The sequence below is a fragment of the Ovis canadensis genome, chromosome 5 (assembly GCF_042477335.2).
Source record: "Ovis canadensis isolate MfBH-ARS-UI-01 breed Bighorn chromosome 5, ARS-UI_OviCan_v2, whole genome shotgun sequence".
In the NCBI taxonomy this organism is placed as follows: Eukaryota; Metazoa; Chordata; class Mammalia; order Artiodactyla; family Bovidae; genus Ovis; species Ovis canadensis.
Window position 1 is genome coordinate 55854796 of NC_091249.1, and position 16278 is coordinate 55871073.

Here is a 16278-nt window from a genome sequence, read left to right on the forward strand (position 1 = left end):
CGTTCGCTCCCCGCCCCCGGCCCGGTGATGTCATCCGTCCGGCCCAGCGCGCAGCCGCGGGGGGCTGCGCCCCTGGGACCACCGGCCCTCGGCGCCCCGGTGCCCGGCGGGGAGACGAGAAACTGAGGCCCGCCGGAGGCACGGGGCTAAATCGGGGTCTGCAGCCTGGGAGGGAGCGAGGTTTCGAACCCAGCACCCGGGCGGTGGCCCCTTACTTAGCCCCCCACAGGTCCCCCAAGTTCCTAAAAGGACGGAGGTGGGAGGAACAGAAATCTCCTTTCTTCTCTTTTCGAAAGGAGGAAATTGAGGTCTGGAGAGGAATGGAGGCTCAGTCAAGGCAGGAGAGCGCCCCGGACCCCCAGGTCGTCCCCCTCCCTTCCCACGGCTGCTGACGGAGGAGGTACTTGAAAATCAGGCCCTGCTAGATTTTGTAACTGGGAACCTGAGATCAGCGAGGGGAAGGGGTGTGCTCTGGGGCACACAGCGCACACTTGGACCCAGTCCGGCTGGCTGCGTCCGAGCGAGCCGAGTCCCCGCTACGCGGCCTCGCCCTGGGCCTCAGTTTCCCCGGCTGTAAGCCGGGGGAGCGGACCAGAGGGTCACGGGCTCCTCCTGCTGCGTTTCTGCCGAGCCGCTTCCAGCGTCCACCCCACAGAATCCCAGGACCCAGCCTCCAGGACGGGGGCTGGCCGGTCCCCCCGGCCTCTCCAGCCCCGCCCCGTGCTGGGCCGGCTGCCGGGAAACAAAGGGAGGGGGCCGGAGCCGGACCCGGTGGGGATGGAAGCAAAGGAGTGGTGAGGCCGCGCGAGACCGGATCGATAAATTAGAGTGGTGAGATCACCGCTCGGCAGCCGCCCGCGGGCCGGGGGAGGAGGCTGGGGATGCGGGCCGGAGGCTCGCGCGCGCGCGGCCGTGATTGGCCGGCGAACGGGGCGGGGCGGGGGCGGGGGTGCGGCGGGAGGCCTGAGCCTCCAGCCGGGAGAACTATTGTGCTCCCGCGGCCTGGGAGGGGCGTGGCCCTGGGTCAGTGAGGGGGTCGGAGGACGTTTGTTGGGGTCTGCAGCCCCCACCTGGGCTCTGTGCTGTGTCTCTGTTGCGGACTACAGACTTACAGACTAGTGGACTGTGTGAGAGTTGCATTGTGTGTATATTCTGTGCGGATGTGACTGTGTGTGTGTGTGTCTGTGTGTGTGAGAGAGGAGGGAGTCTGGGTCCCCGTCCAGGTGTGTGTTGGGGGATCCTGGTATGTTTACCGTTGTGTGTGTAGGGGTCCTGGTGTGTACACAGGTGTGTGTGTAGGGGTCCCAGTGTGTAAACAGGTGTGTGTAGAGGGGCTCCTGGCATGTGTCCACCTAGTCTGGTGAAGGGTGTGTGTTGAGGTTTGGCACCCAGGCTGGGGAAGAGGGGCCAAGTAGGAGAGAGCTGACCCCCAACTCCAAGGTCTAGGCTCTTCCTGCTGCACTGCCCTGGGGGTCATCTCCTCCAGGAAGTCAAAGTGTGGTCTGTCCCTCCCAAGATCCTGGGTTAGGGTCTTTCTGGGCTGCAGTTAATAAGGTGGCGTGGTCCCAAGGGCTTGGTTACATGCTTCATGCACGTATTTCTTTTCCGTCCGTGGAAAAGAGTGGCAGGAACAGAGCCCATGGGGCAGGATTCATATCCAGGCCTCGGAAGGACACCAGCAGCCATTATGCCCTCTGACAAATGTCTGTAAACGTGACTTGCCTCCGGAGTCGCTGCAGAACAACCTTATCAATGCCTGGAACACGGTAGGCGCCTACTGTGGCAAATGTTCAACTTCATCAAGTTCCTATACATCCTTCAAAGCCCAGCTTTGGTGTCCCTTCTTTCAAGAAGCCTACCAGGCTGGCTCCCTCCACTCAAAGCCCCTACCCCACGGCTCGTCTCCTCCAGTCCTGGACCCCTTCTTCAGTCCCATCCAGGTGCCCAGAGGGCTGCAGAGTTAGGGGCTGGGCTCTGAGAGCAGTGTTCAGGTTTCCTTCCTGTGGCGTGAACAGATGCAACCATGATGCTGACAGCTGCCAGTGCCCCAGAATTTTATTGGCAGGCAGCTAGAGGGTGGGGCAGGTAGGAGGGCGGCAGGGCTGCCTCCAGCAGGATCTGGGCCCAAACAACCCTTCCATGAGTAGCAGGGATGAGCCCAAGTGAGGCAGAAACCCGAGCCATGATGGGGACCCAGGCCCTTGAGGGCGGACACTGAGTTCTAGGACACAGGAAGCCGTGTGTCTGGCCAGTGGCTGGGGAAGGCCAGAGTGTCCCTTTTTCCACCTGGCCTGGCCTGGCCTGGCCTGCTGTGACCTGGACAGAAGAAACTGGGACACTGGAAGGAGACTCACCCTGTGGGGACCACGGGATCACAGCCCCTGGGACTGGAGAAAGCAGTGGCCTAGAAGGACCTTTCAGAAGACAGGAAGGAAGGAGGTGCCTTCCCCTCACCCTGGCTTCTCCTAGGCTCCCCCGTCCAACTGCCTGCCTACCCCCCTCCACTTCACAGCACAGGAGACTGAGGCTCAACCCAGGAGTGGGCCAGGCGTCCTGTCACCTGCTGTCATGAGGGCATCAGGGTGCAGTGTCTACGGCCATGGTGGTAGCCGCTTGGAGTGGCGGACGCCCATGCTGAATGCCGGGGCCCTGGCCTTGGTCACAGTGACCTGCTCGGGGCTGTGGCTGCCGGGGCCGGGTGTCTCATCTGGGGGCCGTGGGGCTCGGGGCCGCCCCAGCATGGTGAAGGCCGGCCGGCGCTGACGGTAGGCATTGGGGTCCGGGCTGTCATACTGGCCAGGGCCGGGTATCTCCGCGGGGTCCTGCGGGGGGCGGGCGCTGGGTGTGCGGCCAGCCACGGTGTAGCTGGGGCTGCTGGGCTTGGTAAAGACCTGCGAGCCCCAGAGGGAGGGCAGGGTGTAGGTGTTGGGGGCAGGGGCTGAGGTGTTCAGGGGCCGTGGGCGGAGGCGGGAGCCCAGGGTGAAAGCTGGAGGCGTCCGCTGGCGCATGGGGGCCACCTTCTCTGGGCTGTAAGCCCCAGGGCCGGGCGTCACCTCCAGACCTGTAAGAATGGACAGTGGACAGAGTCCTCACCTCCTCTAAGACCCGGCATGGCTCCCCTGCCATGTGCATCATGGAGTTCACGGGAGCTTGGCTGCCCTCTTTCTCTTTCAAGCCTCCAGCCTTTGTCCAAGCTCAGCCCTCTGCTGGGCATACCTCCTGTTTCCCATTCCAACTTCCCAGGAGCTGCTTCTCCATCTCAAGACAGCCCCAAAATCCCCTTCTCCCCATGCCTTCTCCACACGCTCCTACAGAGAGCCCTCACAGCCCTTCCAGGTTCCCCCTCATGTGGGTCTCTCCGCCTCTCCAGACATGGCCACACTGAGGTGAGAGGTCCCCACCTGGATCTAAGCACCAAGAGCTGAGGTCTTACAAAATTAAGAATGAGGCATATCTACTTCAATGCTCAGCAGCTGGCTTAGTGCATGTTTGAGTGGATGGGTCAACGGAAGGATGGGTAGTGAGTGAAGAGGTGACGAGTGAATGAGCAGATGATGGATTCAGGGAGTTGTAGATGAGTAGACTGTGGATGGATGGGTGAGTGGGTGGACGGATGGATGGATGGATGGATGGTTAGATGGATGGGTGAATGGATTGATGGATGGATGGATGGTTAGATGGATGGGTGAATGGGTTGATGGATGGATGGATGGATGGATGGGTGGACAGATGGGTGGATGGATGGATGGTTAGATGGATGGGTGGATGGAAGGATGGTTGGATGGGTGAGTGGGTACATGGATGGATGGGTAGGTGAGTGGGTGGGTGGGTGGATGGAAGCGTGGATGAAAGTGTGGGTGAATGGATGAACAGACAGATGGGTGGGTGAGTGGATGGATGGGTGGGTGAGTGGATGATGGGTGGGTGAGTGGATGGATGATGGGTGAGTGGATGGATGGATGGCTGAGTAGTTTGTGCCCACACATGTACTGGGTCACATTAGCCTGGCCCACTTTACCCGTTCAGGTTCTCTTAGGGTCCCTGACCCCTCTTCTAAGTCTACTGGATTTAATCATCCAAAGACACTGAGGATCTAAGAAATTGGTGGGGGTAGGGCAGAAAGGAAGGGTGGCGCAAGATTCGCTGAGACCCTGAAGGGGCAGGGTCCTGTGGGAGGGATCAGCTCAAATTAGATACTCACTGGGAGACTTGCCCCGGCCCTGCATGGAGTAGGCAGGGGTGCAGCTGCGGCCGAAGCGGGTGACTTTCGAGTCCAGGAAGTAGACTGGCCCAGGGCTGGTCTCCTGCGGAGATGCTTGCGGGGAGAGCCCAGGGTCTCGAGGGCAGCTCCAGTGACCTCGCCCCCAGTCGATGCCCTCATTAACCCTGAGGCCCCTGCCACGTCCTGAAGGGCAGGAAACTCAGCCTATGGAGGAGCGACTGCCCGGACCTGGGGCATGGGATCGTGTTGACTGTCTATGTGTTTGAAATCAGAGCTGTGCCCCACCCCCAACCTCCAACCTGTCAGCGGCTTGGGGGACCCGCTATGGGACACTTAAGAGTTGTGTGTAGAGTTAAAGTAACCAGGTCCTGAGTAAGCATCTGTCGGAGGAGAGCCCTGCAGAGCTGGGGTATGCTAGCATGCGACCAGCCTGGGGCCAGGGCTTGAGTCGGGCCTCTGACAGCTGGGCCTGAGGAAGCTCTCCCAACCGGCCAGTCTCCTCCTCACACCAGCAGGATGCGAAGATGGAAGGGGAGATGATCCTCGGGATAGGGTGGTCTGGTGCCTGCACTTAATACTCGTGACCCTTACTGTGATGGCCACTGCCACTGTTTATAAGCCCACTCTGGTACCAATGCATGTGCCTCTGAGAGTGGTAGGTCTGACACGGATTCATGGGGTTAAGTACCGTGTGTACATATGCATATGTGACATGGTGCGCACATGTGAAGCATGGTCTTGACAAACAGGCACAGCCCCGCTCATGTCATTTCCCACCTCAAGGCCGTTGCCTGTGCTGCAAGATCTGCCGGGAGTCCCTTCTTCTCAAGGGGACGAAATTCCTATTCATCCTACAAAGCCCAGCTCCCTGCCCCCACCTCCAAGAGTCTGCTCTGGACACTCAACAAAGTCTACACTAACCACCAGTAACCCAACTCCCCATTCCGTCTGTCCCTCTGTCCCGGGTTGGGCTCCTATGCCTGGGAAGAGAGCCTGGAAGTCCAGGTTGCTCTGGGCCACAGACCCAGGTCTCAGTCCTTCCTAGTGACAGATGCAGCACTGACTCCCTTACGTGCCTCTGGGGCCCTCTGAGGCTCCTGAGTTTGGGGTGGATGCCGATTCTGAAGGCTGGGAAGAGGTTGTGAGCCCCACCCCTCCAAAGGAGCCTCTGTCCACACGAATGAAAGTCCCTGCAGAGTAAAAAGCCTTCCAGCCCCTAGCCCAGCACATTCAGGACCCCGAGTACTCTAGATTGCGGGGTGAAGTCACCTGCAGGCATCGCTGTGAAGGCGCAGGCAGCAGTGACACGGCCTGCGGTCTCGCCAGCCTTTCCTGCCCAAACACGAAAGGCCGCCTCCCACCTCCCTGTGTCCTGTGGGACCACATGGCCCGGGAGCCCCCATCCCACTGATGGAGACCTGGAGGCCACCCCACACCGGGCCCTTCTTTACTGATAGAGGCCAGGCGCTGCAGTAGCCACTTTGAAACCACCTAATTCTCACTCCATGAACCTCTCCAGACTTCCGAGGTGTATTTGGTCTTGACTACAACTTGGTAAGGACTGTGCCCTCATTGTTTACAGCGTGGGAAACTGAGACACAGCTTTCCCGAGTCAGGCAGCAAGGAGAACACCGCCCAGGACTCCCCTTCCATACAGAAATGGACCAGAGAGGCACAACAGCTTCCCTGAGGTCACACAGTAGGGGTGATACCATGCACCATCCCAGCTTCCTGCCTGATGAGTGAGGGCCTGGATCTAAGGGGGTAGGAAGTGCTCCAGTGGGAGATTGGAGGTCCACCCCCCACTCCCCTCCCACCCTCACCGGCCTTACCCTCACTGGGCCTCCGGAAGAGTGAATAGGCAGGACCGGCTACCCTGGTGCAGTCGTGGTTGATGTAGCCCACGGTGGAAGGCAGGGCATACAAGCCTGGCCCAGAGCCTGTGACCAGAATCCTTGGGTCACGGCCTCGGGTTGCTCACCCTGATTGATGGAGAGGGAACCCAGGGACCAGCCCCAGAGCCCCCACCCGCCTCCTAGCCAACCTCCATGACAGGGGTAGGGGAGGAGGGGCTGCCTTCCCCTGCCGGGGGGAGTGGAGAGTGACAGGGGCTTTGTGAGTCATAGGAGGGAGGGGCTTCAGGGCCAGGGCACCTTGGAAAGTCTGACCCCAGACTCAGAGACACATGGTCACTGGTTGGGGAGCTGACCCCAGACATGGAGACACACTGTCACAGCTGCAGTGTTTGGTGGCCTCCGCAAGAATGTCAGTCCCACAGTCTGACTCCAGCTGCCTTGTTAGGGATGGAGAACTGTGGCTTGAACAGGCCCTAAGATCCCGGAGTCCATGGCAGAGTCAGGAGACTCAGCTGCCCCACAGATCTCTTCGTTTCCTGCCCCTGCACAGGCTCCCAGACTCTTTGCTGCCTTTTCTCCAAGGTCACTATCAGCAGTGAACACACTGCAAAGGCTTCTCGGCTATCATTGCTAACGTCCATCCCCACCACAGGACCTTTGCTGCTCTGTTGCCCACTGTATACTCAGCACCGGGAAAGGTGTCTGACTTTACGATACTGGATTCAGGGGCCCACAAGAATGCCAGGCTCACACCCATCCTGCAGGAAGGAAAATTGAGTTCCTGGAAAATGCAGGGGCTTGCCAGAAGCTCCTGCCTCCAGCTGGGCTCCCACCCGTTCCAAACCCTATCTGGGTGGGGCGGATGAGAGCAGGGAAGTGTCCCACCTCCACAGGGCCCCTCGCCCACCTACCGTGCTCCAAGGTGGCCACCCCGCAGGTCCTCCTCAGGCTGGTCTCCGGGATCTGATAGTCAGTGGCCCGCCCGCCCAGAGGCGCTTGGGTCAGCCATGGAGCGGGGTCGCAGGTGAGAGTCCCCATGGTGGGCAGATGCCCCTGGCTCCTGGTGTCTGCTCCTTGGCCACGCAGCAGCTCTGGGCCACAGGTGCCGGCGCTGTCCCTGATGCTGGCAGCTCCTGCGGGGTTGGCAGAGCCCTGGCCAACCACACGGTCCCGAACGGCACAGACGGCCCCTTGTCCCATGGCAGGGAGTCTGGGGCCCTGGCCTGATCAGGCTGGCCGGCGGTCGCTGGCCTGGAAGTGGGGCCAGGGTCGAATGTCGGCCAGGCGGCCAGACAGTCCAGGAAAGAGTCCAGTGTCAGCAGAGCCAGTCCCCAGGGAGCCAGCCGAGCTGGGCAGCCCAGGCCAGAGCAGGCTCCCGGGAGCTGGAGCCACAAACAGGACACCCACAGCCTTGTGGCAAGAGGGACGGGCAAGGTCATGGGCAGCGTGGCCCTGTTTCTACAGCTGGGGAGGCCGAGGATGGTCCAAGATTGCCACTCTGGGCCAAGAAGCATTCCTTCCTCCCCTCCTTCCCTCATCTAGGAAGTTCTCACTGAACACCAACTCTGTACTAGTTTCTGCTTGGGCTGGGGTCCATGACAGGAAGAGACAGCCCGGAGCTGATGTCAGGAGGCAAGAGGAAATAAGAGTAATGTATGAAGGAGCACTTCATACCTTAAAAGGTGTTACATGTTCTGCAACAGAGAGCAGGGCAGGACTAGTGCTCACTGCGGTGAGATGATGAGAAGGCAGCATTTCAGGATAGGAGGGGGCCGAGCTGAGTCCGGGACAGGAGTCACGTGGGCCAAGGGGTGGCTGTGGTTGTCCAGGAAGCCCCCTCCTCCCAGAAGCCAGCGATACAGAGTGTCTCTGTCCCTGACACAGGAAGGCTCCCCAACCCCAACCCCTGTCGGGCCCTGAGACCAGGCTCAGGTAAGCCTGGCCAAGCAGAATTCACATTCCTTGTCTTCAGAGCGTCCTTCTTTGCTGCTGTGTGGTCACGCCCTTTTGCAGTGCAACGTGTTAACAGGTGATCTGAGTGACCATTCCCATACCATACAATTCATTCCACAAGGTAATTTTTATGCATTCTATAATTTTTGCAACTTTTTATTCGAAATGTTATAGTCTGTGTCAAAGGTCATAAAACAAGTCTTAAATGCTATCCTGGAAAAGATCTTGGGGCTTCCTGGTGGTCCAGTGGCTCAGCCTCACCACTCCTAATGCAGGGGCCCCGGTTTGACCCCTGGTCGGGAAACTAGGTTCCACATGCCGCAACTAAGACCCAGCACAGACAAGCAAATAAATAAAAATATAGAAAAGAAGATCTTAAAATCAATGACCTAAGATTTCACTTTTAAAAACTAGAAAAATGTAAGAGTACAAGTGGGTAGATGAAGGGAGATTTTAAAAACGAAGTAGAAATGCATGAAACAGAAAACTGCAGAAAGAATTAACAAAGCCCCACCTCCACCACCAAACAGCTGACTCTTTAAAAGGATCAATAAGAAACCAGCACAGGGAATCAATGACATCGGGACAGGAGGCCGGCAGCACTGCAGACTTGGAGTCTGTGTGAAGCCAGAGGCATTTACCGTGTTCCAGTTGCTAAGTTACTAGCTTGGGACTCAGGCATCCTGGGCCAGCATCGCAGTGTTTAATTATCCTAGCATCGCATGAGAGGTGTGGATTCTGACCTCCTCTGGTCACAGGATGGGAGACAGAGTGGGGAAGGAGGGAGGGTGAGTCAGGGGAAGGGGGCGGTGGCGGTGTAGGGATTGCACGGAACTCTGACTCAGGTTTAGAGCCAAGTTTGGCATCAAGGGCTTCTCCGAGGTTCTAAATCCTGCTCAGTTTTCCGGGTATGCTATTCTAAGGATAAAACCCAAGTCTTCCCTGTCTCATCCCTGCTCCCCTCTGCCCTGGACTCCTAGCCCTCAGCCCTTGTCCACGACCCTGTGGCCACACCAGCCGGCTTCCTGCCCCTTGGATGGGAACCTCGGGGCCTTCACCTGCTCCCCTCCCCAGAGATGCTCGCTTCTGCCCATCAGCCCACAGCCAGCTCCATCCTCAGGCATCGGTCGCCCCGACACTCAATGAGCCATGTGCTCCTTAGCAGAATCATGGACAGAAGTGGGAGATGGGGGATGAATACCCACCTCCTTCTCCTCCTGCCCATGGGCGCCTCTCAGGGACCCACACTGGCTAGATGCTCAGGAGTCCAGGAACTGGTCAGCCTTGGGGCCCAAACAGGGGGTGGAAGGACCCAGCCCTCCCCGTTTCTGGGCCCCCAACCCAGGCTCCCTCGGTCAGCCCTGGAGTGAAGAGGGCTTGAGACCCAGGACTTGGCCCCCACCACTTCCACTTCCTCTCCGTGACCAGCCCCTTTGGGATGAGACCCTACATTCAGAATCCAGCCAGGGCTCCAATCCCCTTTCTGACTGTGAGATGCCAAGAGCTAACACAGAATTGGGGGGCGGGGGCAGTGAATAGGAAGGACAGGCAGCCTGAGCCTGTGCAGGGTGTTCGGGGGATCCTCAGGCCCAGGCCCCTCCCCACTCGAGTTCATCCCCCTCTAGCCCGCCTGGCCACCACTGCTGGCCGGCTTCTCTCTCTTTAGCCCAGAAATCTTCACTCCAGCAGGCGGGCTGAGATGTGAACAACTCAAAGTCTACATGGGAACCAGCCGCATTTTAATCCAAACTGACATGAGCAGCAGAGGGCAAGTCAGAGAACTTGAAAACGGAAGCCCAGCTGGGCATGAGAGCGGGGCTCAGGCCCAGCCGCGAGGCCCCGGTGCAGGCAGAATCCAGTGAGGCTGCCCGGCTAAGCCGAGGCCTAAATACGGCCAGTGCCCTCATCACAGCTACTAATTTTACCAGGACAGCTGCTTGCCAAGCAGTTTCCGGCGCCGGGGAAACGGGAGAACGGAACACACAACCTCCGCGCCTCTCCTTTCCACTTAGACAGGCAGGCAGGTAGTGCCCTGGAGAAGAATGGGGTGGGAAGGGGGTGGTCAGAAGGGGCCAGAGCCGTGGGTGTGCAGCCTAGGTGGCCTCAGTGGGGAGGAATCACCGGAGCAAAGACCAGAGGGAGGTGGGGAGAGAGCAGGGAGAGCTGGTGAGAGGGAACCCTGTGCAAAGGCCCTGGGAGAGCCCTGCGCCTGGCGGGTGTGAGGGGCCGCGGGGAGGATGAGCGAGGGACTAGGGCACGAGGTGAGGGTCCGGGGACGCGGAACGCTCGATTGTCAAGACAGGGGAAGGTGTAGGGGGCGGGGTGGAGTAGGCAGAGCAGGGACGCGCCTAGCTCTCTGCTCACAGGCGCCCTCTGGCGGTTTCGGGGAGAACAGGCCATGGGCAGCAGGGGAACCCTGGGCCTGGGAGAGGGGAATAAGGGGTGGAGATGGGGGTGTCTTGGAGGGGTGATGGATGATAGGGAGATGATAGGGCGATGGTGGCGGGGAAGGTGGGGAGTGAAGATGGGAGGGGGAATTGGGGGCCGGCGGATGGTGGGGCCAGCTGAGCAGGGATGGGAGAGTAGGCGAGAAGCAGGGATTCTGGGTCTACTTTAAAAGTGGAAAACAAGGTCTGCAAGCAGATTTGAGGGAGGGAGGGAGGGAGCTACAGAGTCCCAGGGCTTTGGTTGGCTCATCTCAGAGGATAGAGCTGCGGTTACCTGGGAGGGAGCAGAGTTGGGAGGGGCAGGCTTTACTTATTTTATTCCATTTTGTATAAATATTTATGGGGCATTACTTTTTTTTGGTCAGTTCCCCAACTAGGGATTGAACCCACTGTCCCCTGCAGTGGAAGCAGCGAGTCTTAACCACTGGACCACTGGGGAGTCCCAGGGCAGCCTTTAAATGATCATGAGTTTAGTCTTGGGGTTGGGGGCTTGGGGCTCCAGCGGGAGATGCACATGGACACACAGTGGACCAGCTATACAGGGTGGGCTGCTGGTCATCCATGGGCTCTGTGGGTGCACGTACATCTTGGCTGTGAACTTGAGGAGGTGGGAGCCCTGGAGACTTTGGAGCAGAGGAGAGGAGCGGTCAGCATTAGGAGAGAGGCGTCAAGAGTGGAATCTCTGAAGGACCTGAGCTCAGACCAGCTGCTTTCTTCAGCAGTTTGCTGTCCTTTCTCCCCAGTCCTTCCCATCTCTCTCTCACACACACACACACAGAAGAGGTGAAGCTGTGGGTGTCCTGTCCTGGGGTCAGCACATTGCTGGCCCAGAGCACAGACAGCCACAGAAGAAAGGGGTGGGGGCTGTTGACACAGCTGAGCTGAGGTCCCCCACCGTCTCTAAAGCTGTCTGGGGGCTGAAAGTGAGAAGCTGGATTATAGGCCAGCCTGCTGTTCTGTTCCTGGCATGGTGGGTAGGGCGGGCCGGGGGCAGGTATTCCCAGGATGCTGCCCCACAGAGTGTCAACTCTCCCTCTGCCCTCTGGCCTGCGATCTCTCACCTCCCACCTCCCCGGGGTGCTCACAATTGTCCCTCGGCAGGGCCTGATTCAGGTTCACGCGCCTTGGTGGCTGCCTGCCCCTTTGTTCCAGGGAGGCAGGGATGCTAACAAGGAAGCCTTGTTCTTCTCAGACGGACAAGGATCCAGCAAACCTGCCAGTTCCCCTCCTGCCTCCATTCCGGAAGGACCCAGCAAACCTGCCAGCTCCCCTTCACTCAGACCACCAGGGACCCTGCCAGGTGGGGAGGGAGTGGCTCTCCTGTTCCGGTCCCCGGCTGCATGCCTGCCTAGTCCCCATTATGAAGACAAAGACAAAAGCTTCAGGGGAAAGAAGGGCTCAAACTGGGGGGCTGAGAGGGTCTAGCAGGCTTTCCTGAGGCCCACCAAGTCTGCCCTGACCACAACCAAGTCCTATCTCCCCTCGATGGCCTTCCCCGTCCCTAGGGGTGCCCCTCTGGCCTCCTTGCTCTCCGGGAGCTCGCCAGGCACCTCCTTTGCATATACTGTATCTTCCACCTGGTACACCCCTTCCCACACAGATCCTTCCTAATTCTCATCCCTTCCCCCAAGTCTTTGCTCAAACCTCCCCATGTGGCCACCTAATGTCACCCTACATATGCCCGACCTCCACACTGCCAATTCCCCTTTTCTCACTGCCTTTGTGCGTGTGCTCAGTCACTCAGATGTGTCCCAGTCTCCATGGACATAGCCCGTCAGGCTCCTCTGCCCATGGGATTATCCCAGCAAGAATACTGGAGTGGATTGCCATTTCCTCCTCCAGGCTTCCCCACCCAAGGATCGAACCCAGGTCTCCTGCGGCTCCTGCACTGGCAGGTGCATTCTTTTCTGCTGAGCCACCTGGGAAGCCCTTCCCACTGCATTTATCACCCACTAATACAGTAGAGCATTGACCCCCAGCGCAGTGCTGGGCTGGGGCTTGTGAGAGCTGGCTTAAATTTGCACAAGTTTTATGTGCAAGCTGATGTGATGATGGCAGCTTGAAAGCACCCAAGAAGGGAGTATCTACACCCCAGGAATTAGTATGTGCCACGGAGCAGGGCTTTTTGCCTTGAAAGTGCTAGCTGTTCAACATTTATAAGCACACTCTAGTGCTCCAGAGCTAAGTTGCTTCAGTCATGTCTGACTCTTTGTGACCCCATGGACTGTAGCCCCCAAGGCTCCTCTGTCCATGGGATTCTCCAGGCAAGAATACTGGAGTGGGTTGCCATGCCCTTCTCCAAGGGATCTTCCAGACCCAGGGGTCGAACCCGAGTCTCTTACCTGTATTGGCAAGCAGGTTCTTTACCACCAGAGCCACCTGGGAAGTCTCATGGGCACACTGCTGCCTGTTTATTATACTTAATGTTTACACCTCCTGGTCCCTCCCCACCCCAATTAGAATGGAAGACCCTGCGGGCAGTGTCTGCCCACTTTGCTCTCTGCTGTCTCTCAGGCACTTAGAACAATGCTTGGGACTAGTGGCTTCCCAGATGGTGCAATGGTGAAGAATCCACCTGTCAGTGCAGGCGACACAAGAGACGCCGGTAGCATCCTCGGGTCCAGAAGATCCTGGGAGTAGGAGATGGCTACCGACTCCAGTACTCTTGCCTGGAGAATCCTATAGACAGAGGAGTCCCAAAGACGTGGCCACGACTGAGCATGACCACACGGGCGCTCAATAACTACTCGGTGACTCAATGAATGATCTTTATCCGGACCCATGCGACAAATCCAGCCTCAGCATGAACCTGGTCATCCTCCAGCGCTAGAGAACACACTCAGGGCCCCAGCACCGTGACCCTGGGCCGGGCGACCGGACCCTGGCCACCTGGCAACAAGGACCCTGACCGCCTAACACGGACCCCGTCCGATTACACGACCCTTGTCACGACCCTACCCCAGCCCCTGAGACGCCCCCGAAGCCTCGAGGCCGCGGTCCAGACCTAGTGGTGCAGTTTCTCGCGACCCGGACCTTTCGCTTCGGGATACAAGACCCTCGGCCTCGCCGCATATCCCCTGCCTCAAGAGCTCCCGCCGGAGTCCCAAGCGGTGCCACTGCAGCAGAAACCCCGGGGGCGTGGCCTCAAAGACACACAACGCCGCCGTCATTGGTGCTAAATTACGTGCGGACAGGAGCCCCTTCCCTCAGAACCGAGGGCCGTGCTACCTCGCTGGCCAGTGCGGGGCTAGAGAGGCGCTGCGCTCCTTTTGGCCTTGTGGGAAACGCGCCCCCGGCCGCCACCCCGGCGCCTGCGGCATGTCGGGAGTTGTAGTCCGGGCGAGGGAACCGGGGTTCTCCGGGGAGACCCGCACGCGCGCCGGGGCGTTCCTGAGTTCCTCACTGTAGGTTGCGGGCGCCTTTTGGTGCCGAACCGCGCTGGACCAACGCGTCCTGCTGGTTGAGAAGCTCGTCACCAAGGCCGCGGCGGGGCGAGTACGAGCGACCGGCCCGACCCTGACCCTCAACCCCGCCCGAACCTGGCCTTCTGACCACCGACCCTCGGCTCCAGCAGGACCCTGACCTCAGTTGCCCATCCTGACCTTCCCCTGCTGGTCTGCCTTGACGCTAGACGTTGGCCCCATTCCTTACCTAGCACCCCCAAGCCCAACCTGGTCCGTCCAGACGCCCTGACCCAGGTGTCCGGGCACAGCCCTGCGAGCCCAGTTTCCCATCCTCCCTGCAGAACGAATGACCCCAATCGCACCTTGACTGGGCTCTGAAGTTGCAGCCCCCTCCCCCATCACCCAGACCTTGCTGCCAGGCTTGCATCCTCCTGGTCCATTCATGTCAGGGGCAGAGAGCCTGGGCTTCAAACAGGCCCCTGGAACAGAGAACTTCCCCGAGGGGTCGGCTCTGGATGACCCCCAACCCAACCCCTCCTTGTCTACAGGCAAGGCGCCCAGAGGCTCCCAAGTCCTCCACCAACCGCCTCCCACCCAGCATTTCCCAACTTCTGATGTTCCCAGCACTGATTGGCACCCGGCCCCATCCTCTCCATTCCAAGAGTCACCTAGTGCCCCTACCTGGTGAGAGTGAAAGTCACTCAGTCGTGTCCTACTCTGTGACCCCATGGACTATACAGTCCATGGACTTCTCCAAGCCAGAATACTGGAGTGGGTAGCTGTTTCCTTCTCCAGGGGATCTTCCCAACCCAGGGATCAAACCTAGGTCTCCCACATTGCAGGTGGATTCTTTATCAGCTGAGCCACCAGAAAAGCCACCTGGTGAAAACCACCATCCTAAACCCTTAGCACAGTGGGCATCCCAGGGCTCAGGCAAGGGTCCGATGGAGGACATTTCCATTCTGTGCTCAGGGACCCAGATCCATTGCAAGGCCAGGGTGCTAGTTCACCCACCAGCCCCCAGTGAGGCAAAAAAATAAATAAATAAGGGACTTCCCTGCCAGTCCAGTGGTTAATATTCCACACTTCTACCACAAGGGGCACATGTTCAATATCTCATCAGGGAACTAAGATCCTGCATGCTGCATGGAGTGGCCAAAAATAACTAACTAAATAACATTTTTAAATGAGATTGTAGATGAGAAAGTAGATTCATAAACCCAAGTTGCTTCAAGCACACTTAAAGTTTTCTCATAAGCAGATCAAACACCTGTTTTTAGGCTAATATTTAAATTAAAAATCACATTTTAAGTGGTGAGTACGGAGGTTTGTGACATTGTACAGTAGACAGGGAGCAAGACCGTCCCCAAGAAAAAGAAATGCAAAAAAGCAAAGTGGCTGTCCGAGGAGGCCTCACAAATAGCTGTGTAAAGAAGAGAAGCGAAAAGCAAAGGAGAAAAGGAAAGATATACCCATTTGAATGCAGAGATCCAAAGAATAGCAAGGAGAGATATGAAACCCTTCCTCAGCGATCAATGCAAAGAAATACACGAAAACAATAGAATGGGAAAGACTAGAGATCTCTTCAAGAAAATTAGAGATACCAAGGGAACATTTCATGCAAAGATGGGCTCAATAAAGGACAGAAATGGTATGGACCTAACAGAAGCAGAAGATATTAAGAAGAGGTGGCAAGAATACACAGAAGAACTATACAAAAAAGATCTTCACCACCCAGATAATCATGAAGGTGTGATCACTCACCTAGAGTCAGATATCCTGGAATGTGAAGTCAGGTGGGCCTTAAGAAACATCACTATGAACAAAGCTAGTGGAGGTGATGGAATTCCAGTTGAGCTATTTCAAATCCTGAAAGATGATGCTGTGAAAGTGCTGCACTCAATATACCCGTATATTTGGAAAACTCAGCAGTGGCCACAGGATTGGAAAAGGTCGGTTTTCATTCCAATCCCAAAGAAAGGCAATGTCAAAGAATGGTCAAACTACCGCACAATTGCACTCATCTCACACACTAGCAAAGTAATGCTCAAAATTCTCCAAGCCAGGCTTCAGCAATATGTGAACCGTGAACTTTCAGATGTTCAAGCTGGTTTTAGAAAAGCCAAAGGAATCAGAGATCAAATTGCCAACATCTGCTGGATCATGGAAGAAGCAAGAGAGTTCCAGAAAAACATCTATTTCTGCTTTATTGGCTATGCCAAAGCCTTTGACTGTGTGGATCAATAAACTGTGGAAAATTCTTCAAGAGATGGGAATACCAGACCACCTGACCTACCTCTTGAGAAAGCTACATGCAGGTCAGGAAGCAACAGTTGGAACTGGACATGGAACAACAGACTGGTTCCAAATAGGAAAAGGAATACGTCAAGTCTGTG

At 57.5% G+C, this 16278-nt stretch overlaps 1 protein-coding gene across 1 annotated transcript; it reads right to left on the reverse strand.

The window, feature by feature from the left end:
* Window positions 1-2037: 2037 nt before the first annotated feature.
* On the reverse strand, window positions 2038-8727 carry CIMAP1D (CIMAP1 family member D). The gene is made up of 4 exons (XM_069592882.1): window positions 6990-8727; window positions 6055-6162; window positions 4202-4315; window positions 2038-3061 (listed from the first exon to the last, which is right to left on the reverse strand). Exons 1-4 carry the CDS (start codon window positions 7276-7278, stop codon window positions 2592-2594), a joined length of 981 nt encoding a protein of 326 aa, XP_069448983.1. The 5' UTR covers window positions 7279-8727; the 3' UTR covers window positions 2038-2591.
* Between the last annotated feature and the right edge of the window lie 7551 nt (window positions 8728-16278).

Bases quoted from the DNA above. Each gene is read 5' to 3' on its own strand.
- CIMAP1D (XM_069592882.1), bottom strand. From the start codon at position 7,278: ATGGGACAAGGGGCCGTCTGTGCCGTTCGGGACCGTGTGGTTGGCCAG. The intron at 6,163-6,989 runs GTAGGTGGGCGA...TTCTGGTCACAG, and splicing joins GGTGGCCACCTTGGAGCACG to GCTCTGGGCCAGGCTTGTAT. The intron at 4,316-6,054 runs GTAAGGCCGGTG...TCTCCCCGCAAG, and splicing joins CTTCCGGAGGCCCAGTGAGG to CATCTCCGCAGGAGACCAGC.